The 27,637-nt window shown below is 41.2% G+C and overlaps 1 protein-coding gene across 2 annotated transcripts in view; it reads left to right on the plus strand.

Annotated features, from left to right (window-relative positions):
• The window catches only part of ANKDD1A (ankyrin repeat and death domain containing 1A), an 84,672-nt gene that overhangs the window by 40,361 nt on the left and 16,674 nt on the right, over nucleotides 1-27,637 (plus strand). For both annotated transcript variants that reach the window (XM_066592887.1, XM_066592888.1), the window contains 3 exons: nucleotides 4,682-4,780; nucleotides 6,131-6,229; nucleotides 7,832-7,930. In XM_066592887.1, coding sequence (XP_066448984.1) covers nucleotides 4,682-4,780; nucleotides 6,131-6,229; nucleotides 7,832-7,930 — 297 coding nt within the window. The remainder of the gene's footprint in view (nucleotides 1-4,681; nucleotides 4,781-6,130; nucleotides 6,230-7,831; nucleotides 7,931-27,637) is intronic.

Genomic DNA, 27,637 nt, shown 5'->3' on the forward strand with positions numbered 1-27,637 from the left:
AGTGGGATTGAGATGGGGAAATGGATTATGACTGGTATGGATGTGCATCATTAGTTTGTGTACAGGACTGCCATGTTGTGTGGGCACTGTTTAAATAAGGGTTAATAATTGTTAGCATGTCACTTTTGACTATTCTTGTGGTGGTTTCCTACGCACTACATTTTACATAGTGTTGAATCACTGATCAGTAATCTAGACATCTGTCAGGACAAATAAGAAACGTTTCTGTTTGTCAAAGTGTCTATAGATTTCCCTTCTCTGCACAGCAATGTAAAATCATCTCATCTAAGAGAAGGGGCATTCACATTGGCCATTAAACTTGTGATTCTGGGTGTGAGCGCGATACAAAAAAAACACATCACATCTATGTACTAGCGACTATCACTCACGGGAAAAAAATTGCAAGTGCTTCAAGTACTTTCAGTGGTAAAAATTGCATTGCATGGCAACATTGAAAACAATGTGTTATTTTCACATGCAGGTTCCGTCTATATCGGACAGAATTCACCCGTGTGAATGCACCCTAAATGTATCTAATAGAAAAACATGTTACTTTGGCCATGGGGAATAAAGCTGAAAAGCAGAGCTCACTTTGAAGATCTGATATCATTATAGGAATGTTCAGAATTTAATGTAATATTTAGTATAATTAGTGTAAAGGCTGATTGATGTTGGTAAACCGCAGGCAATCTTTGAACTTCTCGTTTCAACCTGTCGTAATAGTAGTCACTGATCTGTGATGCCAGGGGCACTCTGACAGCTCTCTTCACCTCAAGGTCGGGCATTGTTGGGTTGTACAAGACTATGTAGGATTATAAAGATGGTAATATTGCTCACTCCAGCGAATCATGAAGGTTGTGTGCACATAAAAAGTTGGTATCAGCAGAATTGTATCTCCGCTTTATAAGTGCAACCGTCCATCCAGACGAGACTCTTCCTACCTATCATCTAAATATATGAAAGCAAATGAAGAGTGTTCCTTGCTCAAACCTTCTTCACGCCAGGCATGGGGGTCATAGAGTATCTGCTCCATGGATCTATGCTAAACCAGAAGGGCTCAGTCACAAGCATAGGCCATGCTCTTTTAGGGGTTATCATTGCATCAAAACCTTGCTGAGCCCGCTATAGTACAATAACAGAATACATACTCGCCTTTCCCTGCTCCCCGCATCGCTAATGTTTCGCTGGCACCAGATTCCCGCTGCCTTCACTTCTTGCTGCAGGGAGTTGGTAGTGATGTACCCGACAAAAGGGCCATGTGACCACTGCAGCCAATCACCAGCTCCCTCCAGCCAATGAATGGTTGCGTTGCTCACGTGACCTAGTGTCATGTCATCACGCCCCTCCCGGAAGTGACGTTCAGCAGGGACTGGGTGCTAGCAAAATGGCAACAACTGGTGAGTAGAGAAGGGTGGGAATGTATTAATAATATGGTTATTGATTTCATTTTTTATTACAATTTTTTTTTCATTCGTTTTATTGAACAAAGAACTAAAATGGCGTTAGAAAATAGCATAATCAAAACGCTCAGCTAATCCAATATGGAAAAATGGTAATAAGTAGAGATGAGCGAATCTACTCGGTTCGGGTGTTTTTGAACTCAAGCACCGCTTTTTCCGAGTAACTCACTACTCCGCTGCCCCCCGGCGCCCCCTGAATCTTTTCGTCCGACTAGTGAGTTACTCGGAAAAGGCGGTGCTCCAGTTCAAAAACACCCGAACCGACTACGCTCGCTCATCTCTAGTAATAAGCAAATGCCATATACATATCAGTAATGTAGAACACAGTATTGAAGGGGTCTCACTATACCAACAGTGTGCAGCTACCTACAGTAGTAGCAACAATCATACATCAGGATCCTCTGTTACACACACCATAGGGAGAAAGGAATATGAAGAGTGCAGGGTTAGAGGACATACACACCAGCCACCCCATACATGAGCACATTTATGGGTTAGTATGTATTCTGTTATTATGTTGCGGGCTCGGCAAGGTTTTGATAAAATGTATTTCCCCCTTTTAAGGCTTTTTATTTCGAATCGTCAAGTGCTAGTTGCACCCATGAATCATGTAATTCGCATCGGACAGTGCACATTGCATCTCCATGATACAGATGAGAATAGGATATGCAGCGATTTATTTATTTAGTTATTTATCACACGTACCATTGGCCTTTGTGATGAATCACTTGTGTCTAAAGGTTATACTGGGTCTGTGTGCGGTCTGTGAAGTGCATGGACAGCACACGGACAGAAACTATGCCTGCATGACTAAGGGCACCTTCACACTGGTGTGAAAATTGCGCAAGATTTATGCATTGCGAGACACACAAATATGAAGCCCAATCTTTTGAATGGGTTCATTCATATTTGTGATATTTTCCTGCATGGCACTACGATGTGGGAAACACATTGCAGCATGTCCTATCTTTCTGCGATATCGCCCATTGCTTTCAATAGGGTAGGCAGCAGAGACGCCAGCCCCATTAAAAGCAATGGGAGAACTCCGTGATCCTCTGCCGCAGCTGTCACAGCACTGGCGGGGATTCCCTTTATTCCCGCAGTGATGCGAGGTTGTTTTCACATGGAAACGCCTCGCATCAACGGGGCTTTCACTTGGATGGCGAGGGCGATATCCGTCTGTAAATCACGGGCCAATATCACACTCGCCACTGTGAAGGAGTCTTAAACCTAGCAGATTGTAGGCCAGATTATATTTATTATGTGGGAGGAATGTCTTAAAGGTCTAGGTGTGCAAATTGGAAGAAGGAAAATTATAGTATTACTGGTTGTAAGGTAAGTACCCTGTAAGACCTTTAAATGGGCCTTGGAAAACGACTTGGGATATAAGCCAAACCAGAGTGTTCTCGATAAGGAAAAGACAGCCATTTAAGGGCTTATTCACAGTAGCGTATATCGGCCGCCGTTTTCACGGCCGGCCGATATACGCTACCATCTGAGCTGTCTATCTCCTTACCTCCCCCTTGCCGGCTCTGCCCCTCCCATTGCTGGCTGCGGACAAGGGGCATTGAGGGGCGGAGTTTAGCTCAGCCCCTCCCATTGCAAACAGCCAGAGGGGAGGAGAGAGGCAGAGAGCTGGCGAGGGGCAGGGAAGGGGATAGACAGCTCAGATAGTAGTGTATATCGACCGTCCTTGAAAACGGCGGCTGATATATGCGCCTGTGAATAAGCCCTAAGGCCGCTGTTTCAGGTTCTTTATCTTCATCAGTGCAGAATAGGGTTCTGGTTGACTGAGTGACATCGATAGTCTTACAGGCTCCACAGTGCCGGCTATTAGAAGGTCCAGTGCACTTGCAATGCATGGGAGTTCGATGTTTTTTTTTCTTTAAAGGTCTCATAGGAAATAATGGGCAACTCCTTGTGAGAAGTCACCCAAAAATAGGACACGCAGTGATTTAAAAAATACAATTTCGTTCCTCAATCTCATAGCTTTGCTGCAAGAGAAAAATCGCTCATGTGAATAAATTCCATATTTTTTGCGGGGTTTTTTTTTTGTTAGTTTTTAATGCAGCTTGTGCCAAAGCCGGAAGTGGATCCAGCAGAATAGAGAAGTATTGCGACTGCCTTTCATATTTCCCATTGCTTCTGAATCCATTTGGCTTGAGCTCCAATAACTGCATTGAAACCTAATATAAAAAATGTCTTTACAAGCAGTTTTTGTGGCTTTTTAAATGATCTGTCTATGGCTTTTTTTTTAATTTGGGGTCATCTTGTACACATGGTTTTCCTGATGTTTTTTTACTACGCTTTTTGTGCACGCAAAAAAATCACCGATTCTCTCGGCCATTGAAATGGCCAATAAGTTTACCGAGTTCAAAATGTTCTCGTTTCCAGCACAAATGCACAGGAAAACAGAACATGATGTGTATTTTTTTTTTTTTGCACCAGCAAAATGCGCGTGTGAATAAACCCATTGAAATCAATCTGTTCTATTCTCTGTCAATTGCACGCAAATACGGTCATGTGAATCCAACATAAAGGCTCTTTCACATGGGCGTATTTTTCATCTGTATTTTGTGAGCCAAAACCAGGAGCGGGTCCAAAATATGGAAGAAATGCAAATCTTTCCATTCTACTTTCTCTCTGTAAGTTCTGCTCCTGGTTTTGGCTCACACAATACGGATGAAAAATACGCCCGTGTGAAAGAGCACTTAGGTTGAGACTTTGGATCCGACCACTAGGAGCACCAGCGAGCAGGGTGGCGCAGCTTCAGGAGGTCAGGCCCCCGGTTACAATGAGCTCCCTTTGATGGGCAGTGTTTCAGTAAACCGTTGCGTATACCACAGAGTTTTTTCTCGGAAAAGCTGTAAGCGTCTTGTGTAAACGGTCGAGGGTTCCTACAGTTTAGAAGATGAAATAAGATACCGGTTATTTTTCTTTTCTTAAGCAATGACTATTATTTAAAACTTTCTTTCACTCCTCAAAGCAATTTGAGAGAGACTTATCAAAATTAGTACACAGAAAAGTTGAGTAGTTGTCCATACCAACCAATCAGATTGCTCCTTTCATATTCAAAAGGGACTCTATAAATGGAAAGCTGGATTCTTATTGGTTGTTGTGACAAGCTTACTTTTGCATTGCACTAGTCCAATAAGGTTCCTTCATTCTTTAGCGATCATGTTGACAATACCTGTTGATTATCTCTCTTCGTTCTCTCCCAGCTCGGCCGGACGGCACTTCACTTGGCGGCTGAACATGGAAAGTTGGAGGTGGTGGATTTCCTGATAGGTTCCGGCTGCCAGCATAGCCTAAAGGACAAGGTATCCCTGCCGTACGAAGCCAAACATTGACTCATCAGACAGCATTACAAGCATCTTGTTACTATTGATTTCTATCATTGTGTTATGGAGATCGTCTTTACTCTCATCTCTCATAATACACTATAAAAGATGTTCGGTACAAATGATCCGCAGTGACGCAGAGTACAGGGATTAGTCTCCATTGTGAGGTGTGGACACTGGTGTTTCTTACAAGGAAATCTGCAGATACACTGCTTGTAAGGGTGCCTTTACATGGGATGATCTGTCGGGCGACTGATGCCTGCAAGGCCGTCCCAGCGATAATCGTACCTGTGCTTTTTTTGACCGATAGAAGGAAAAGTTCTGTCCCTTTCCGTGCACCTACCCATTTCCATTATTTTCTGGGGACCTGGATAACTCCATGCTGAGCTTCTGTGGAGTGTTTGATGCCTGCATTTTGTACTGGTATTTTCACATGCCATGGTCCCAAAAAAACTAAAAAAAAAAAAAGGCATTACGAAAAAAGGATTTGTTTGTGGGGCGATTTATATTTTATTACTAGTAATTATTAGGAAATTATAGTACCAGTGTTTGCTACATGCACGTCACACACACAGCTGTGCTACATGCTATGCGCCTGACAGACACAGCTCTGCTACATAACATGCCAGACGTAGCTTTGGTATGTGACATGCACCTGACAGGCATGACATGTGCATGGTACAAACATAGCTCTGCTATATTATATGCGCATGACAGACACAGCTGTGCCACAGCACATGCGCATGCTACAAACTCAACTCTGCCACATGACATGGGCGTCACAGACACAGCTGTGGTGTATGACATGCACTACATTTATGCTGACTGCACACATGACACATAGCTCTTGGATACAGTGATGAGCCCCTGGTCATGTGATCCCTGACTCCACCCACACAGGTGATCACAAGACTGTGACATCATCACAGGTCCTGGTACTTTCTGTAGGCTTATCCAGTATACAGTGCTACCAAACTCCAGAATAGCTCCTCCCATGGCAGTGACATCACCACAGGTCCTTCAGCCCACCGGATCTCTGTGGTGATGGTAGGTCAGTGTCTTCTGTCGAGACTGCTGAATTGTGTCTGACATAATAACGGCTTAGTTGTATTCTCAGTGTGTTATGACCCATAACGGCGCCAGAGAGTGGAGCTAATATGGGGCAGGGGACGGGGCTATGATGGCATCAGGGGTGGGGCTATGACATTATCAGGGAGTAGAAGCATGAGAATCACTCACTCACATACTTACAGACATGTGTCCGTTAGTAATTTGATTGACATAAATCGCCAATGTGTGAACACACCCTAAGATTTCATTATATTTCAGGAGGACAACACAGCTCTGCACTTGGCAGCAAAGAATGGCCATACGGAAGTTTTACAGAAAGTTGTTGAGATTGGAGTAGAGCTGAATGAGAAAAACGAGGTAGGTGAAAACTGCTTTTCAGGACTGTACATAAAGGTAAGGTTTGGTAGGCTGCTAGTGCTCATGTAAAAGAAACCTCTTGCATGCATGACCTGGCGGGATGTAAATCTTTAGGGTATGTTCATGCAAAGCAGATTTTTTGCCGAAATTCCTGACTGAAAATACATTTCATACATCTGAATGTGGTTGTTCCTGCAGCATGTGCATGGATAGCTGCAGGTCTCATTGCAGTCAAGAGTCACAGAAATCTGCCGTGTATGAACTTACTCTTAGGCCTCATGTCCACGGCACGCGTGGATATTTCATGTGGGTTTCCACAGCGGGTGCACTGCAGGTCATCCTAAAATGGATTCTTTTTTTCCTTGCGGGAGATCGCGCATTGTAGATTTTTCTCCCGCGTGGATGCACTGTGGATCATCTGCATGGAAAAAAATCCACAACTGCACCTCCCAGCCTTTTCCCCACCTCCTAGCCTTTTTTCCCTCCTCCCTAATTGCTCCTAACCTTCAAATCGCAGCAGATCCGCAAATGCATTCATATGTATTTGCAGAGGCACTGCACATCATAAGCTCCCATAGAGATAAATTGAGCCAAATCCACAGTAAAATGAAGCATGCTGTGATTTATCCGTGCGTGGCATCCACAAATCATTTAAAATCAAATCTGCAGGACCTAAATGAAGTATGGATGCCCAATGCTTCTCTATGGGCGGCTAGCGCTGCGGATCTCCTGTGCAGAAGACCCACACAGGTTCAATAAATAAAATCAACCCGTGGACATTGGTCATCATAGGTCCTTCATACGGAGTGAATGATTTACATGCTCTGCCCCTGATCACATGACAGTGACATCATCACAGGTGCTTCATCCGGAATGAGTGAGTTACATGCTCCGCCCCTGATCACATGACGGTGATGTCATCACAGATCCTTCATCCTGAGTGAGTGAATCATGCATCCCCTACAAACCCCTGGGGCCTCAGTTGCTATGGAATACTAATGAACACCTAGCCAGACAGCAGCTGTGTGCCTACAGGACCTGTGATGATGTCACCCATGTGATATGGGGCAGAGCATGTAACTCACTCAGCAAGAAGGACCTTTGATGATGTCACCCTCATGTGATCAGGGGCGAAGCATGTAAATCACTGACAGACTGGTGGTCGTTAGTATTTTGATTTCCCTCAATTCTAATTAAGTTAACGATATATGAATGTGGACAAGGAGGAAAGGTGCATGATACGTGGAGAAATAGGCATTTTTCTCTGATAAGACATATTACATAGATAAGATATATTACAGATTTTCTTATATTTTCCTCGTCTATTGATTTATACGTTTGTTAAAAGCTCAGTTAAAGAGAAAAAACACTGTGAAAAGTGGAGGTCACAACATCTACATGATGCCCCTAGAAGTAAATTAACCTAGTGTAGTAAAATGTATCAGTCTATAGATAGTGTGCCAGTAGTGGCAGCCTGCTGTCAGATTGCTACGCTACGGATACATTGCATGCATCTTGTCTAATATATCCATTTAAGTTTAAAACTTGGGGGACTTTGTGAACTCCTCTGATAACTTGACTTATTACTGTATTGATTAACAGGAAGGACTGACTGCCTTACATCTTGCTACAGAAGGTGGACACTTAGACTGTGTCAGAGTTCTCTTAGAAGCTGAATGTGACGTCAATGTGCAAACAAAGGTAAAAACTCCCTTATGTGATTAAGTGGAGAGAATGCTGGTTGTAAATAGGTTATGAGCAGTAAGTTACATATTCTAGTCCTGTAGCAGACAAGAGTAATTCTACCAATATGAGCAAATTCATGAAATCTACAAGAACACATTATACCATATATATATAGGAACATGTACAAGGAGCCCACATTGTAACATATCTATAGGAACATGTACAAGGAGAGCACATTGTACCATGTCTATAGGAACATGTACAAGGAGAGCACATTGTACCATGTCTATAGGAACATGTACAAGGGGAACACATTATACATGTTCCTATACATATGGTACAAGGAGAACACATTGTACCATATCTATAGGAACATGTGCAAGGAGAGCACATTGTACCATGTCTATAGGAACATGTACAAGGGGAACACATTATACATGTTCCTATAGATATGGTACAAGGAGAACACATTGTACCATATCTATAGGAACATGTGCAAGGAGAGCACATTGTACCATATGTATAGGAACATGTAAAAGGAGAGCACATTGTACCATATCTATAGAAACATGTACAAGGAGAACACATTGTACCATATCTATAGGAACATGTACAGGGAGAACACATTGTACCATATCTATAGGAACATGTACAGGGAGAACACATTGTACCATATCTATAGAAACATGTACAAGGAGAACACATTGTACCATATCTATAGGAACATGTACAGGGAGAACACATTGTACCATATCTATAGGAACATGTAGAAGGAGAACACATTGTACCATGTCTATAGGAACATGTACAAGGAGCACATTGTACCATATCTATAGGAACATGTACAAGGAGGGCACATCGTACCATATCTATAGGAACATGTACAAGGAGAGCACATTGTACCATATCTATAGGAACATGTACAAGGAGAGCACATTGTACCATATCTATAGGAACATGTACAAGGAGAACACATTGTACCATATCTATAGGAACATGTACAAGAAGAACACATTGTACCATATCTATAGGAACATGTACAAGAACACATTGTACCATATCTATAGGAACATGTACAAGGAGGGCACATTGTACCATATCTATAGGAACATGTACAAGAAGAACACATTGTACCATATCTATAGGAACATGTACAAGGAGAGCACATTGTACCATATCTATAGGAACATGTACAAGGAGGGCACATTTTACCATATCTATAGGAACATGTACAAGGAGGGCACATTGTACCATATCTATAGGAACATGTACAAGGAGAACACATTGTACCATATCTATAGGAACATGTACAAGGAGAGCACATTGTACCATATCTATAGGAACATGTACAAGGAGAACACATTGTACCATATCTATAGGAACATGTTCAAGGAGAACACATTGTACCATATCTATAGGAACATGTACAAGGAGAATACATTGTACCATATCTATAGGAACATGTACAAGGAGAATACATTGTACCATATCTATAGGAACATGTACAAGGAGAGCACACATTGTACCATACCTATAGGAACATGTACAAGGAGAACACATTGTACCATATCTATAGGAACATGTACAAGGAGAGCACATTGTACCATATCTATAGGAACATGTACAAGAAGAAGACATTGTACCATGTCTATAGGAACATGTACAAGGAGGGCACATTGTACCATATCTATAGGAACATGTACAAGAAGAAGACATTGTACCATATCTATAGGAACATGTACAAGGAGGGCACATTGTACCATATCTATAGGAACATGTACACGGAGGGCACATTGTACCATATCTATAGGAACATGTACAAGGAGGGCACATTGTACCATATCTATCGGAACATGTACAAGGAGGGCACATTGTACCATATCTATCGGAACATGTACAAGGAGGGCACATTGTACCATATCTATCGGAACATGTACAAGGAGGGCACATTGTACCATATCTATCGGAACATGTACAAGGAGGGCACATTGTACCATATCTATAGGAACATGTACAAGGAGGGCACATTGTACCATATCTATAGGAACATGTACAAGGAGAGCACATTGTACCATATCTATAGGAACATGTACAAGGAGAGCACATTGTACCATATCTATAGGAACATGTACAAAGGGGAGCACATTGTACCATATCTATAGGAACATATACAAGGAGAGCACATTGTACCATATCTATAGGAACATGTACAAAGAGAGCACATTGTACCATATCTATAGGAACGTGTACAAGGAGAGCACATTGTACCATATCTATAGGAACATGTACAAGGAGAGCACATTGTACCATATCTATAGGAACATGTACAAGGAGAGCACATTGTCCCATATCTATAGGAACATGTACAAGGGGAACACATTGTTCCATATCTATAGGAACATGTACAAGGGGAACACATTGTACCATATCTATAGGAACATGTACAAGGAGAGCACATTGTACCATATCTATAGGAACATGTACAAGGAGGGCACATTGTACCATATCTATAGGAACATGTACAAGGAGGGCACATCGTACCATATCTATAGGAACATGTACAAGGAGAGCACATTGTACCATATCTATAGGAACATGTACAAGGAGAACACATTGTACCATATCTATAGGAACATGTACAAGGAGCCCACATTGTACCATATCTATAGGAACATGTACAAGGAGAACACATTGTATCATATCTATAGGAACATGTACAAGGAGGGCACATTGTACCATATCTATAGGAACATGTACAAGGAGAGCACATTGTACCATATCTTTAGGAACATGTAGAAGGAGAACACATTGTACCATATCTATAGAAACATGTACAAGGAGAACACATTGTACCATATCTATAGGAACATGTACAGGGAGAACACATTGTACCATATCTATAGGAACATGTAGAAGGAGAACACATTGTACCATGTCTATAGGAACATGTACAAGGAGCACATTGTACCATATCTATAGGAACATGTACAAGGAGGGCACATCGTACCATATCTATAGGAACATGTACAAGGAGAGCACATTGTACCATATCTATAGGAACATGTACAAGGAGAGCACATTGTACCATATCTATAGGAACATGTACAAGGAGAACACATTGTACCATATCTATAGGAACATGTACAAGAAGAACACATTGTACCATATCTATAGGAACATGTACAAGAAGAACACATTGTACCATATCTATAGGAACATGTACAAGAACACATTGTACCATATCTATAGGAACATGTACAAGGAGGGCACATTGTACCATATCTATAGGAACATGTACAAGAAGAACAAATTGTACCATATCTATAGGAACATGTACAAGGAGAGCACATTGTACCATATCTATAGGAACATGTACAAGGAGGGCACATTTTACCATATCTATAGGAACATGTACAAGGAGGGCACATTGTACCATATCTATAGGAACATGTACAAGGAGAACACATTGTACCATATCTATAGGAACATGTACAAGGAGAGCACATTGTACCATATCTATAGGAACATGTACAAGGAGAACACATTGTACCATATCTATAGGAACATGTACAAGGAGAACACATTGTACCATATCTATAGGAACATGTACAAGGAGAATACATTGTACCATATCTATAGGAACATGTACAAGGAGAATACATTCTACCATATCTATAGGAACATGTACAAGGAGAATACATTGTACCATATCTATAGGAACATGTACAAGGAGAGCACATTGTACCATATCTATAGGAACATGTACAAGAAGAAGACATTGTACCATATCTATAGGAACATGTACAAGGAGGGCACATTGTACCATATCTATAGGAACATGTACAAGAAGAAGACATTGTACCATATCTATAGGAACATGTACAAGGAGGGCACATTGTACCATATCTATAGGAACATGTACAAGGAGGGCACATTGTACCATATCTATCGGAACATGTACAAGGAGGGCACATTGTACCATATCTATAGGAACATGTACAAGGAGGGCACATTGTACCATATCTATCGGAACATGTACAAGGAGGGCACATTGTACCATATCTATCGGAACATGTACAAGGAGGGCACATTGTACCATATCTATAGGAACATGTACAAGGAGGGCACATTGTACCATATCTATAGGAACATGTACAAGGAGAGCACATTGTACCATATCTATAGGAACATGTACAAGGAGAGCACATTGTACCATATCTATAGGAACATGTACAAAGGGGAGCACATTGTACCATATCTATAGGAACATATACAAGGAGAGCACATTGTACCATATCTATAGGAACATGTACAAAGAGAGCACATTGTACCATATCTATAGGAACGTGTACAAGGAGAGAACATTGTACCATATTTATAGGAACATGTACAAGGAGAGCACATTGTACCATATCTATAGGAACATGTACAAGGAGAGCACATTGTACCATATCTATAGGAACATGTACAAGGAGAGCACATTGTACCATATCTATAGGAACATGTACAAGGAGAGCACATTGTCCCATATCTATAGGAACATGTACAAGGGGAACACATTGTTCCATATCTATAGGAACATGTACAAGGGGAACACATTGTACCATATCTATAGGAACATGTACAAGGAGAGCACATTGTACCATATCTATAGGAACATGTACAAGGAGAGCACATTGTACCATATCTATAGGAACATGTACAAGGAGAACACATTGTACCATATCTATAGGAACATGTACAAGGAGAGCACATTGTACCATATCTATAGGAACATGTACAAGGAGAGCACATTGTACCATATCTATAGGAACATGTACAAGGAGGGCACATCGTACCATATCTATAGGAACATGTACAAGGAGGGCACATCGTACCATATCTATAGGAACATGTACAAGGAGAGCACATTGTACCATATCTATAGGAACATGTACAAGGAGAACACATTGTACCATATCTATAGGAACATGTACAAGGAGCCCACATTGTACCATATCTATAGGAACATGTACAAGGAGAACACATTGTATCATATCTATAGGAACATGTACAAGGAGGGCACATTGTACCATATCTATAGGAACATGTACAAGGAGAGCACATTGTACCATATCTTTAGGAACATGTAGAAGGAGAACACATTGTACCATATCTATAGAAACATGTACAAGGAGAACACATTGTACCATATCTATAGGAACATGTACAGGGAGAACACATTGTACCATATCTATAGGAACATGTAGAAGGAGAACACATTGTACCATGTCTATAGGAACATGTACAAGGAGAGCACACATTGTACCATACCTATAGGAACATGTACAAGGAGAACACATTGTACCATATCTATAGGAACATGTACAAGGAGAGCACATTGTACCATATCTATAGGAACATGTACAAGAAGAAGACATTGTACCATATCTATAGGAACATGTACAAGGAGGGCACATTGTACCATATCTATAGGAACATGTACAAGAAGAAGACATTGTACCATATCTATAGGAACATGTACAAGGAGGGCACATTGTACCATATCTATAGGAACATGTACAAGGAGGGCACATTGTACCATATCTATCGGAACATGTACAAGGAGGGCACATTGTACCATATCTATAGGAACATGTACAAGGAGGGCACATTGTACCATATCTATCGGAACATGTACAAGGAGGGCACATTGTACCATATCTATCGGAACATGTACAAGGAGGGCACATTGTACCATATCTATAGGAACATGTACAAGGAGGGCACATTGTACCATATCTATAGGAACATGTACAAGGAGAGCACATTGTACCATATCTATAGGAACATGTACAAGGAGAGCACATTGTACCATATCTATAGGAACATGTACAAAGGGGAGCACATTGTACCATATCTATAGGAACATATACAAGGAGAGCACATTGTACCATATCTATAGGAACATGTACAAAGAGAGCACATTGTACCATATCTATAGGAACGTGTACAAGGAGAGAACATTGTACCATATTTATAGGAACATGTACAAGGAGAGCACATTGTACCATATCTTTAGGAACATGTAGAAGGAGAACACATTGTACCATATCTATAGAAACATGTACAAGGAGAACACATTGTACCGTATCTATAGGAACATGTACAGGGAGAACACATTGTACCATATCTATAGGAACATGTAGAAGGAGAACACATTGTACCATGTCTATAGGAACATGTACAAGGAGAGCACACATTGTACCATACCTATAGGAACATGTACAAGGAGAACACATTGTACCATATCTATAGGAACATGTACAAGGAGAGCACATTGTACCATATCTATAGGAACATGTACAAGAAGAAGACATTGTACCATATCTATAGGAACATGTACAAGGAGGGCACATTGTACCATATCTATAGGAACATGTACAAGAAGAAGACATTGTACCATATCTATAGGAACATGTACAAGGAGGGCACATTGTACCATATCTATAGGAACATGTACAAGGAGGGCACATTGTACCATATCTATCGGAACATGTACAAGGAGGGCACATTGTACCATATCTATAGGAACATGTACAAGGAGGGCACATTGTACCATATCTATCGGAACATGTACAAGGAGGGCACATTGTACCATATCTATCGGAACATGTACAAGGAGGGCACATTGTACCATATCTATAGGAACATGTACAAGGAGGGCACATTGTACCATATCTATAGGAACATTTACAAGGAGAGCACATTGTACCATATCTATAGGAACATGTACAAGGAGAGCACATTGTACCATATCTATAGGAACATGTACAAAGGGGAGCACATTGTACCATATCTATAGGAACATATACAAGGAGAGCACATTGTACCATATCTATAGGAACATGTACAAAGAGAGCACATTGTACCATATCTATAGGAACGTGTACAAGGAGAGAACATTGTACCATATTTATAGGAACATGTACAAGGAGAGCACATTGTACCATATCTATAGGAACATGTACAAGGAGAGCACATTGTACCATATCTATAGGAACATGTACAAGGAGAGCACATTGTACCATATCTATAGGAACATGTACAAGGAGAGCACATTGTCCCATATCTATAGGAACATGTACAAGGGGAACACATTGTTCCATATCTATAGGAACATGTACAAGGGGAACACATTGTACCATATCTATAGGAACATGTACAAGGAGAGCACATTGTACCATATCTATAGGAACATGTACAAGGAGAGCACATTGTACCATATCTATAGGAACATGTACAAGGAGAACACATTGTACCATATCTATAGGAACATGTACAAGGAGAGCACATTGTACCATATCTATAGGAACATGTACAAGGAGAGCACATTGTACCATATCTATAGGAACATGTACAAGGAGGGCACATCGTACCATATCTATAGGAACATGTACAAGGAGGGCACATCGTACCATATCTATAGGAACATGTACAAGGAGAGCACATTGTACCATATCTATAGGAACATGTACAAGGAGAACACATTGTACCATATCTATAGGAACATGTACAAGGAGCCCACATTGTACCATATCTATAGGAACATGTACAAGGAGAACACATTGTATCATATCTATAGGAACATGTACAAGGAGGGCACATTGTACCATATCTATAGGAACATGTACAAGGAGAGCACATTGTACCATATCTTTAGGAACATGTAGAAGGAGAACACATTGTACCATATCTATAGAAACATGTACAAGGAGAACACATTGTACCATATCTATAGGAACATGTACAGGGAGAACACATTGTACCATATCTATAGGAACATGTAGAAGGAGAACACATTGTACCATGTCTATAGGAACATGTACAAGGAGCACATTGTACCATATCTATAGGAACATGTACAAGGAGGGCACATCGTACCATATCTATAGGAACATGTACAAGGAGAGCACATTGTACCATATCTATAGGAACATGTACAAGGAGAGCACATTGTACCATATCTATAGGAACATGTACAAGGAGAACACATTGTACCATATCTATAGGAACATGTACAAGAAGAACACATTGTACCATATCTATAGGAACATGTACAAGAAGAACACATTGTACCATATCTATAGGAACATGTACAAGAACACATTGTACCATATCTATAGGAACATGTACAAGGAGGGCACATTGTACCATATCTATAGGAACATGTACAAGAAGAACACATTGTACCATATCTATAGGAACATGTACAAGGAGAGCACATTGTACCATATCTATAGGAACATGTACAAGGAGGGCACATTTTACCATATCTATAGGAACATGTACAAGGAGGGCACATTGTACCATATCTATAGGAACATGTACAAGGAGAACACATTGTACCATATCTATAGGAACATGTACAAGGAGAGCACATTGTACCATATCTATAGGAACATGTACAAGGAGAACACATTGTACCATATCTATAGGAACATGTACAAGGAGAACACATTGTACCATATCTATAGGAACATGTACAAGGAGAATACATTGTACCATATCTATAGGAACATGTACAAGGAGAATACATTGTACCATATCTATAGGAACATGTACAAGGAGAGCACACATTGTACCATACCTATAGGAACATGTACAAGGAGAACACATTGTACCATATCTATAGGAACATGTACAAGGAGAGCACATTGTACCATATCTATAGGAACATGTACAAGAAGAAGACATTGTACCATATCTATAGGAACATGTACAAGGAGGGCACATTGTACCATATCTATAGGAACATGTACAAGAAGAAGACATTGTACCATATCTATAGGAACATGTACAAGGAGGGCACATTGTACCATATCTATAGGAACATGTACAAGGAGGGCACATTGTACCATATCTATCGGAACATGTACAAGGAGGGCACATTGTACCATATCTATAGGAACATGTACAAGGAGGGCACATTGTACCATATCTATCGGAACATGTACAAGGAGGGCACATTGTACCATATCTATCGGAACATGTACAAGGAGGGCACATTGTACCATATCTATAGGAACATGTACAAGGAGGGCACATTGTACCATATCTATAGGAACATGTACAAGGAGAGCACATTGTACCATATCTATAGGAACATGTACAAGGAGAGCACATTGTACCATATCTATAGGAACATGTACAAAGGGGAGCACATTGTACCATATCTATAGGAACATATACAAGGAGAGCACATTGTACCATATCTATAGGAACATGTACAAAGAGAGCACATTGTACCATATCTATAGGAACGTGTACAAGGAGAGAACATTGTACCATATTTATAGGAACATGTACAAGGAGAGCACATTGTACCATATCTATAGGAACATGTACAAGGAGAGCACATTGTACCATATCTATAGGAACATGTACAAGGAGAGCACATTGTACCATATCTATAGGAACATGTACAAGGAGAGCACATTGTCCCATATCTATAGGAACATGTACAAGGGGAACACATTGTTCCATATCTATAGGAACATGTACAAGGGGAACACATTGTACCATATCTATAGGAACATGTACAAGGAGAGCACATTGTACCATATCTATAGGAACATGTACAAGGAGAGCACATTGTACCATATCTATAGGAACATGTACAAGGAGAACACATTGTACCATATCTATAGGAACATGTACAAGGAGAGCACATTGTACCATATCTATAGGAACATGTACAAGGAGAGCACATTGTACCATATCTATAGGAACATGTACAAGGAGGGCACATCGTACCATATCTATAGGAACATGTACAAGGAGGGCACATCGTACCATATCTATAGGAACATGTACAAGGAGAGCACATTGTACCATATCTATAGGAACATGTACAAGGAGAACACATTGTACCATATCTATAGGAACATGTACAAGGAGCCCACATTGTACCATATCTATAGGAACATGTACAAGGAGAACACATTGTATCATATCTATAGGAACATGTACAAGGAGGGCACATTGTACCATATCTATAGGAACATGTACAAGGAGAGCACATTGTACCATATCTTTAGGAACATGTAGAAGGAGAACACATTGTACCATATCTATAGAAACATGTACAAGGAGAACACATTGTACCATATCTATAGGAACATGTACAGGGAGAACACATTGTACCATATCTATAGGAACATGTAGAAGGAGAACACATTGTACCATGTCTATAGGAACATGTACAAGGAGCACATTGTACCATATCTATAGGAACATGTACAAGGAGGGCACATCGTACCATATCTATAGGAACATGTACAAGGAGAGCACATTGTACCATATCTATAGGAACATGTACAAGGAGAGCACATTGTACCATATCTATAGGAACATGTACAAGGAGAACACATTGTACCATATCTATAGGAACATGTACAAGAAGAACACATTGTACCATATCTATAGGAACATGTACAAGAAGAACACATTGTACCATATCTATAGGAACATGTACAAGAACACATTGTACCATATCTATAGGAACATGTACAAGGAGGGCACATTGTACCATATCTATAGGAACATGTACAAGAAGAACACATTGTACCATATCTATAGGAACATGTACAAGGAGAGCACATTGTACCATATCTATAGGAACATGTACAAGGAGGGCACATTTTACCATATCTATAGGAACATGTACAAGGAGGGCACATTGTACCATATCTATAGGAACATGTACAAGGAGAACACATTGTACCATATCTATAGGAACATGTACAAGGAGAGCACATTGTACCATATCTATAGGAACATGTACAAGGAGAACACATTGTACCATATCTATAGGAACATGTACAAGGAGAATACATTGTACCATATCTATAGGAACATGTACAAGGAGAATACATTGTACCATATCTATAGGAACATGTACAAGGAGAGCACACATTGTACCATACCTATAGGAACATGTACAAGGAGAACACATTGTACCATATCTATAGGAACATGTACAAGGAGAGCACATTGTACCATATCTATAGGAACATGTACAAGAAGAAGACATTGTACCATATCTATAGGAACATGTACAAGGAGGGCACATTGTACCATATCTATAGGAACATGTACAAGAAGAAGACATTGTACCATATCTATAGGAACATGTACAAGGAGGGCACATTGTACCATATCTATAGGAACATGTACACGGAGGGCACATTGTACCATATCTATAGGAACATGTACAAGGAGGGCACATTGTACCATATCTATCGGAACATGTACAAGGAGGGCACATTGTACCATATCTATCGGAACATGTACAAGGAGGGCACATTGTACCATATCTATAGGAACATGTACAAGGAGGGCACATTGTACCATATCTATAGGAACATGTACAAGGAGAGCACATTGTACCATATCTATAGGAACATGTACAAGGAGAGCACATTGTACCATATCTATAGGAACATGTACAAAGGGGAGCACATTGTACCATATCTATAGGAACATATACAAGGAGAGCACATTGTACCATATCTATAGGAACATGTACAAAGAGAGCACATTGTACCATATCTATAGGAACATGTACAAAGAGAGCACATTGTACCATATCTATAGGAACATGTACAAAGAGAGCACATTGTACCATATCTATAGGAACGTGTACAAGGAGAGCACATTGTACCATATCTATAGGAACATGTACAAGGAGAGCACATTGTACCATATCTATAGGAACATGTACAAGGAGAGCACATTGTACCATATCTATAGGAACATGTACAAGGAGAGCACATTGTACCATATCTATAGGAACATGTACAAGGAGGGCACATTGTACCATATCTATAGGAACATGTACAAGGAGGGCACATCGTACCATATCTATAGGAACATGTACAAGGAGAGCACATTGTACCATATCTATAGGAACATGTACAAGGAGAACACATTGTACCATATCTATAGGAACATGTACAAGGAGAGCACATTGTACCATATCTATAGGAACATGTACAAGGAGAGCACATTGTACCATATCTATAGGAACATGTACAAGGAGAGCACATTGTCCCATATCTATAGGAACATGTACAAGGGGAACACATTGTTCCATATCTATAGGAACATGTACAAGGGGAACACATTGTACCATATCTATAGGAACATGTACAAGGAGAGCACATTGTACCATATCTATAGGAACATGTACAAGGAGAACACATTGTACCATATCTATAGGAACATGTACAAGGAGAGCACATTGTACCATATCTATAGGAACATGTACAAGGAGAGCACATTGTACCATATCTATAGGAACATGTACAAGGAGGGCACATCGTACCATATCTATAGGAACATGTACAAGGAGGGCACATCGTACCATATCTATAGGAACATGTACAAGGAGAGCACATTGTACCATATCTATAGGAACATGTACAAGGAGAACACATTGTACCATATCTATAGGAACATGTACAAGGAGCCCACATTGTACCATATCTATAGGAACATGTACAAGGAGAACACATTGTATCATATCTATAGGAACATGTACAAGGAGGGCACATTGTACCATATCTATAGGAACATGTACAAGGAGAGCACATTGTACCATATCTTTAGGAACATGTAGAAGGAGAACACATTGTACCATATCTATAGAAACATGTACAAGGAGAACACATTGTACCATATCTATAGGAACATGTACAGGGAGAACACATTGTACCATATCTATAGGAACATGTAGAAGGAGAACACATTGTACCATGTCTATAGGAACATGTACAAGGAGCACATTGTACCATATCTATAGGAACATGTACAAGGAGGGCACATCGTACCATATCTATAGGAACATGTACAAGGAGAGCACATTGTACCATATCTATAGGAACATGTACAAGGAGAGCACATTGTACCATATCTATAGGAACATGTACAAGGAGAACACATTGTACCATATCTATAGGAACATGTACAAGAAGAACACATTGTACCATATCTATAGGAACATGTACAAGAAGAACACATTGTACCATATCTATAGGAACATGTACAAGAACACATTGTACCATATCTATAGGAACATGTACAAGGAGGGCACATTGTACCATATCTATAGGAACATGTACAAGAAGAACACATTGTACCATATCTATAGGAACATGTACAAGGAGAGCACATTGTACCATATCTATAGGAACATGTACAAGGAGGGCACATTTTACCATATCTATAGGAACATGTACAAGGAGGGCACATTGTACCATATCTATAGGAACATGTACAAGGAGAACACATTGTACCATATCTATAGGAACATGTACAAGGAGAGCACATTGTACCATATCTATAGGAACATGTACAAGGAGAACACATTGTACCATATCTATAGGAACATGTACAAGGAGAACACATTGTACCATATCTATAGGAACATGTACAAGGAGAATACATTGTACCATATCTATAGGAACATGTACAAGGAGAGCACATTGTACCATATCTATAGGAACATGTACAAGGAGAATACATTGTACCATACCTATAGGAACATGTACAAGGAGAGCACACATTGTACCATACCTATAGGAACATGTACAAGGAGAACACATTGTACCATATCTATAGGAACATGTACAAGGAGAACACATTGTACCATATCTATAGGAACATGTACAAGGAGAATACATTGTACCATATCTATAGGAACATGTACAAGGAGAGCACATTGTACCATATCTATAGGAACATGTACAAGGAGAATACATTGTACCATACCTATAGGAACATGTACAAGGAGAGCACACATTGTACCATACCTATAGGAACATGTACAAGGAGAACACATTGTACCATATCTATAGGAACATGTACAAGGAGAGCACATTGTACCATATCTATAGGAACATGTACAAGAAGAAGACATTGTACCATATCTATAGGAACATGTACAAGGAGGGCACATTGTACCATATCTATAGGAACATGTACACGGAGGGCACATTGTACCATATCTATAGGAACATGTACAAGGAGGGCACATTGTACCATATCTATCGGAACATGTACAAGGAGGGCACATTGTACCATATCTATCGGAACATGTACAAGGAGGGCACATTGTACCATATCTATAGGAACATGTACAAGGAGGGCACATTGTACCATATCTATAGGAACATGTACAAGGAGAGCACATTGTACCATATCTATAGGAACATGTACAAGGAGAGCACATTGTACCATATCTATAGGAACATGTACAAAGGGGAGCACATTGTACCATATCTATAGGAACATATACAAGGAGAGCACATTGTACCATAACTATAGGAACATGTACAAAGAGAGCACATTGTACCATATCTATAGGAACGTGTACAAGGAGAGCACATTGTACCATATCTATAGGAACATGTACAAGGAGAGCACATTGTACCATATCTATAGGAACATGTACAAGGAGAGCACATTGTACCATATCTATAGGAACATGTACAAGGAGAGCACATTGTACCATATCTATAGGAACATGTACAAGGAGAGCACATTGTACCATATCTATAGGAACATGTACAAGGAGGGCACATTGTACCATATCTATAGGAACATGTACAAGGAGGGCACATCGTACCATATCTATAGGAACATGTACAAGGAGAGCACATTGTACCATATCTATAGGAACATGTACAAGGAGAACACATTGTACCATATCTATAGGAACATGTACAAGGAGCCCACATTGTACCATATCTATAGGAACATGTACAAGGAGAACACATTGTATCATATCTATAGGAACATGTACAAGGAGGGCACATTGTACCATATCTATAGGAACATGTACAAGGAGGGCACATTGTACCATATCTTTAGGAACATGTAGAAGGAGAACACATTGTACCATATCTATAGGAACATGTACAAGGAGGGCACATTGTACCATATCTATAGGAACATGTACAAGGAGAGCACATTGTACCATATCTATAGGAACATGTACAAGGAGCACATTGTACCATATCTATAGGAACATGTACAAGGAGAGAACATTGTACCATATCTATAGGAACATGTACAAGGAGAGCACATTGTACCAGATCTATAGGAACATGTACAAGAAGGACAAATTGTTCCTGGTCGTGTATCTATAGCAACGTGTGTATGGGGCGCGCCTTGTCCTAGGTCCTATATCTATAGCAACGTGCGTATGGGGCGCGCCTTATTCCATGTCCTATATCTATAGCAACACGTGCAAGAGGCGCACCTTGGCTCAGGTTGTATATTTATAGAAACAGCTGTAAGGGGCGCGTCTTGTTTCTGGTCCTATATCTATAGCAACAGGTGTAAGGGGCGCTCCTTGTCCCAGGTCCTATATCTATAGCAACGTGCGTGTGGGGTGCGGCTTGTCCCAGGTCCTATATCTATAGCAACGGGTTAAGGGGCGCGCCTTGTCCCAGGTCCTATATTTATAGCAACGTGATTATTGGGCGCGCCTTGTCCCAGGTCCTATATCTATAGCAACATGTGTAAGTGTTACGGTATCCTACCCAATGATACGCCAGCCCGTGTTGCCCTAGAACTTACCTGCAACCCCTGTCCCTGCCTACTTGCCTCCACTCCTGGCTAACCCTAGGCAGGCAACTGGGCGGCGGTCCCTACACTCACTAGGGACCGAGAGGGAGGCCTGGTGTACCAAGATTGAACAGTGTAGAATACCGACAGATGAACTAACCCAACAGAAAATAACCACAGACCGAGGCAGATGGGATGACCTAGCAGAACTAGCAAACAATCTGACAAACAGGAGACTGCCAGAGGCAGGATGCAAGCATGCTGACAGAAACGAATAGTTGGCAGTGAATGGACCTCACTGCCAGCCTTATAATCAGAAGCCTCCGCCCAGGGGCGGAGAGGGGGAGGCACTACCTCCCAGCAGGATCTAATATACAGGGACTAGTGCACGGATCCGCAATCACAGGCGCACCCACGAGCGCACGCCCCCGGCAGCCAGACAACCAGCCGGGGGGGATGCGCCCCAACCGCGGGACCCAGCACCCGGCCGCCCCGGGAGGACCAGCAGCCGCTGCATGGTAACAGTAAGGGGCGCGCCTTGTTCTAGGTCGTGTATCTATAGCAACGCGTGTAAGGGGCGCGCCTTGTCCCAGGTCCTGTATCTATAGCAACGGGTGTAAGAGGCGCATCTTGTCCCAGGTCCTATATCTATAGTAACATACACTACCGTTCAAAAGTTTGGGGTCACATTGAAATGTCCTTATTTTTGAAGGAAAAGCACTGTACTTTTCAATGAAGATAACTTTAAACTAGTCCTAACTTTAAACAAATGCACTCTATAGATTGCTAATGTGGTAAATGACTATTCTAGCTGCAAATGTCTGTTTTTTTGTGCAATATCTACAAAGGTGAATAGAGGCCCATTTCCAGCAACTATCACTCCAGTGTTCTAATGGTACAATGTGTTTGCTCATTGGCTCAGAAGGCTAATTGATGATTAGAAAACCCTTGTGCAATCATGTTCACACATCTGAAAACAGTCTAGCTCGTTACAGAAGCTACAAAACTGACCTTCCTGTGAGCAGATTGAGTTTCTGGAGCATCACATTTGTGGGGTCAATTAAACGCTCAAAATGGCCAGAAAAAGAGAACTTTCATCTGAAACTCGACAGTCTATTCTTGTTCTTAGAAATGAAGGCTATTCCATCCGAGAAATTGCTAAGAAATTGAAGATTTCCTACAACGGTGTGTACTACTCCCTTCAGAGGACAGCACAAACAGGCTCTAACCAGAGTAGAAAAAGAAGTGGGAGGCCGCGTTGCACAACTAAGCAAGAAGATAAGCACATTAGAGTCTCTAGTTTGAGAAACAGACGCCTCACGGGTACCCAACTGGCATCTTCATTAAATAGTACCCGCAAAACACCAGTGTCAACATCTACAGTGAAGAGGCGGCTGCGGGATTTTGGGCTTCAGGGCAGAGTGGCAAAGAAAAAGCCATATCTGAGACTGGCCAATAAAAGAAAAAGATTAAGATGGGCAAAAGAACACAGACATTGGACAGAGGAAGACTGGAAAAAAGTGTTGTGGACGGATGAATCCAAGTTTGAGGTGTTTGGATCACAAAGAAGAACGTTTGTGAGACGCAGAACAAATGAAAAGATGCTGGAAGAATGCCTGACGCCATCTGTTAAGCATGGTGGAGGTAATGTGATGGTCTGGGGTTGCTTTGGTGCTGGTAAGGTGGGAGATTTGTACAGGGTAAAAGGGATTCTGAATAAGGAAGGCTATCACTCCATTTTGCAACGCCATGCCACACCCAGTGGACAGCGCTTGATTGGAACCAATTTCATCCTACAACAGGACAATGACCCTAAACACACCTCCAAATTGTGCAAGAACTATTTACAGCAGAAGCAGGCAGCTGGTATTCTATCGGTAATGGAGTGGCCAGCGCAGTCACCAGATCTGAACCCCATTGAGCTGTTGTGGGAGCAGCTTGACCGTATGGTACGCCAGAAGTGCCCATCCAACCAATCCAACTTGTGGGAGATGCTTCTAGAAGCGTGGGGTGCAATTTCTCAAGCTTACCTCAACAAATTAACAGCTAGAATGTCAAAGGTGTGCAATGCTGTAATTGCTGCAAAAGGAGGATTCTTTGACGAAAGCAAAGTTTGATGTAAAAACAATGTTATTTCAAATACAAATCATTATTTCTAACCTTGTCAATGTCTTGACTCTATTTTCTATTCATTTCACAACGCATGGTGGTGAATAAGTGTGACTTTTCATGGAAAACACAAAATTGTTTGGGTGACCCCAAACTTTTGAACGGTAGTGTATGTAAGTGGCGCACCTTGTCTCTGGTCATGTATCTATAACAACGTGTGTAAGGGGCGCATCTTGTCCCACAGCTATAGGTTTTTGCAAAATGACAACTCATTGAGCAATCGTTCAGTAAACGCATTCCAGTCACAAAGTACAATGGATGGTTCTTGGCTATTAATTGTGCTGTGCTCCTATACCTTGGGGTACTTCCACACAGGACGACAGTCCCCTGATTAATCAGAGGCGTTATTACAGCCAGCTGTCGGCCTGTGCAAACATAGAACGCGACAAAGCCACCTGTTGGAATCGCTTGGTTTTCAGCTCACTTAAAGGGGTTGTCCCGCGGCAGCAAGTGGGGTTATACACTTCTGTATGGCCATATTAATGCACTTTGTAATGTACATCGTGCATTAATTATGAGCCATACAGAAGTTATTCACTTACCTGTTCCGTTGCTAGCGTCCTCGTCTCCATGGAGCCGTCTAATTTCAGCGTCTAATCGCCCGATTAGACGCGCTTGCGCAGTCCGGTCTTCTCCCTTCTGAATGGGGCCGCTCGTGCCGGAGAGCTGCTCCTCGTAGCTCCGCCCCGTCACGTGTGCCAATTCCAGCCAATCAGGAGGCTGGAATCGGCAATGGAACGCACAGAGCCCACGGTGCACCATGGGAGAAGACCTGCGGTCCACCGTGGGTGAAGATCCCGGCGGCCATCTTCGCAAGATAAGTAAGAAGTCACCGGAGCGCGGGGATTCGGGTAAGTACTATCCGTTTTTTTTTTTAACACATGCATCGGGTTTGTCTCACGCCGAACGGGGGGGCTATTGAAAAAAAAAAACCCGTTTTGGCGCGGGACAGCCCCTTTAAGAATCAAGTAACTGTCCGCCCGCGTACAAAGGAAGTCTTTTTCCTATGAATGACTGCCTGTTTACTCTGAATAGTGGCGGGCGGCCGGACGTGATCTCTGGCCCGCTCCGACTCCATTCAGTGGGTCACTGTGTGATAGCGCAATAGCGATAGTGTAAAAGTCCTCTTACACTTCAACAGTGCTACATATTCCCCTTGTACCAATGTGGTACTGCCACCTAGTGGATGGAAAGAGAATTATTAATCATAATGAGTAAACTGCAGAAAATAACACTCTGCTGGCTTTCCAATTACATGTTTTTAAAAAAACTTACCTCCCTCCATAGGACACCCACTGAACATTGCAGAGCACTGCGGTTCATATGTGACCCCCTCCCTATTTACTGTAGAAGACTGTTCCACCTGCAGCGTGGCGCATGCTATGGATTTTTCAAAAACATGTCATTCAAAGTCCTTTTGTTCTTCATGAATAAGAGGATTAGATGAAAAGAAAACATGGAAAATCCCTTTAACCTCCAAACCCATGTGACTGCGTTCACCTCTAGCAGATGTGCTTTAGAACTTCAAGTAAAGGTTCCAAGATGAAAATCTTATAAAAATACAGTTCAACAAAAATTTCAGAAATGCAGAAATGTTAATCAGAAGCATGCCCTATGTGTGGCAGACTACACCCCTCTGCTGTAAGTGAAGGGCCCCATTTACTGACATTGTACTGTATGTACATTGCTGAAAAATGTTGCCATGAAATCTGCAGTTGAAATTTCACAGTAAATTCTTAATGTGTGAAGTCGCCTTAAGGCTGGGATCACATGACCGTATCGTAATGCGCTTTACCGGCATATGGAACTGCGTATCCCTGTGTATTGTCACGCTTTTACTCGCATAGGTCTTCGCTTGTACAGCGTATTTCACACGCGCTGCCCTGCGCTGGCGTCCTGTTTTTGTTTTTAAATCTCCTTCCTCATATCTCCTAGCAAAAT

The sequence above is a fragment of the Eleutherodactylus coqui genome, chromosome 2, assembly GCF_035609145.1.
Source record: "Eleutherodactylus coqui strain aEleCoq1 chromosome 2, aEleCoq1.hap1, whole genome shotgun sequence".
NCBI lineage: Eukaryota > Metazoa > Chordata > Amphibia > Anura > Eleutherodactylidae > Eleutherodactylus > Eleutherodactylus coqui.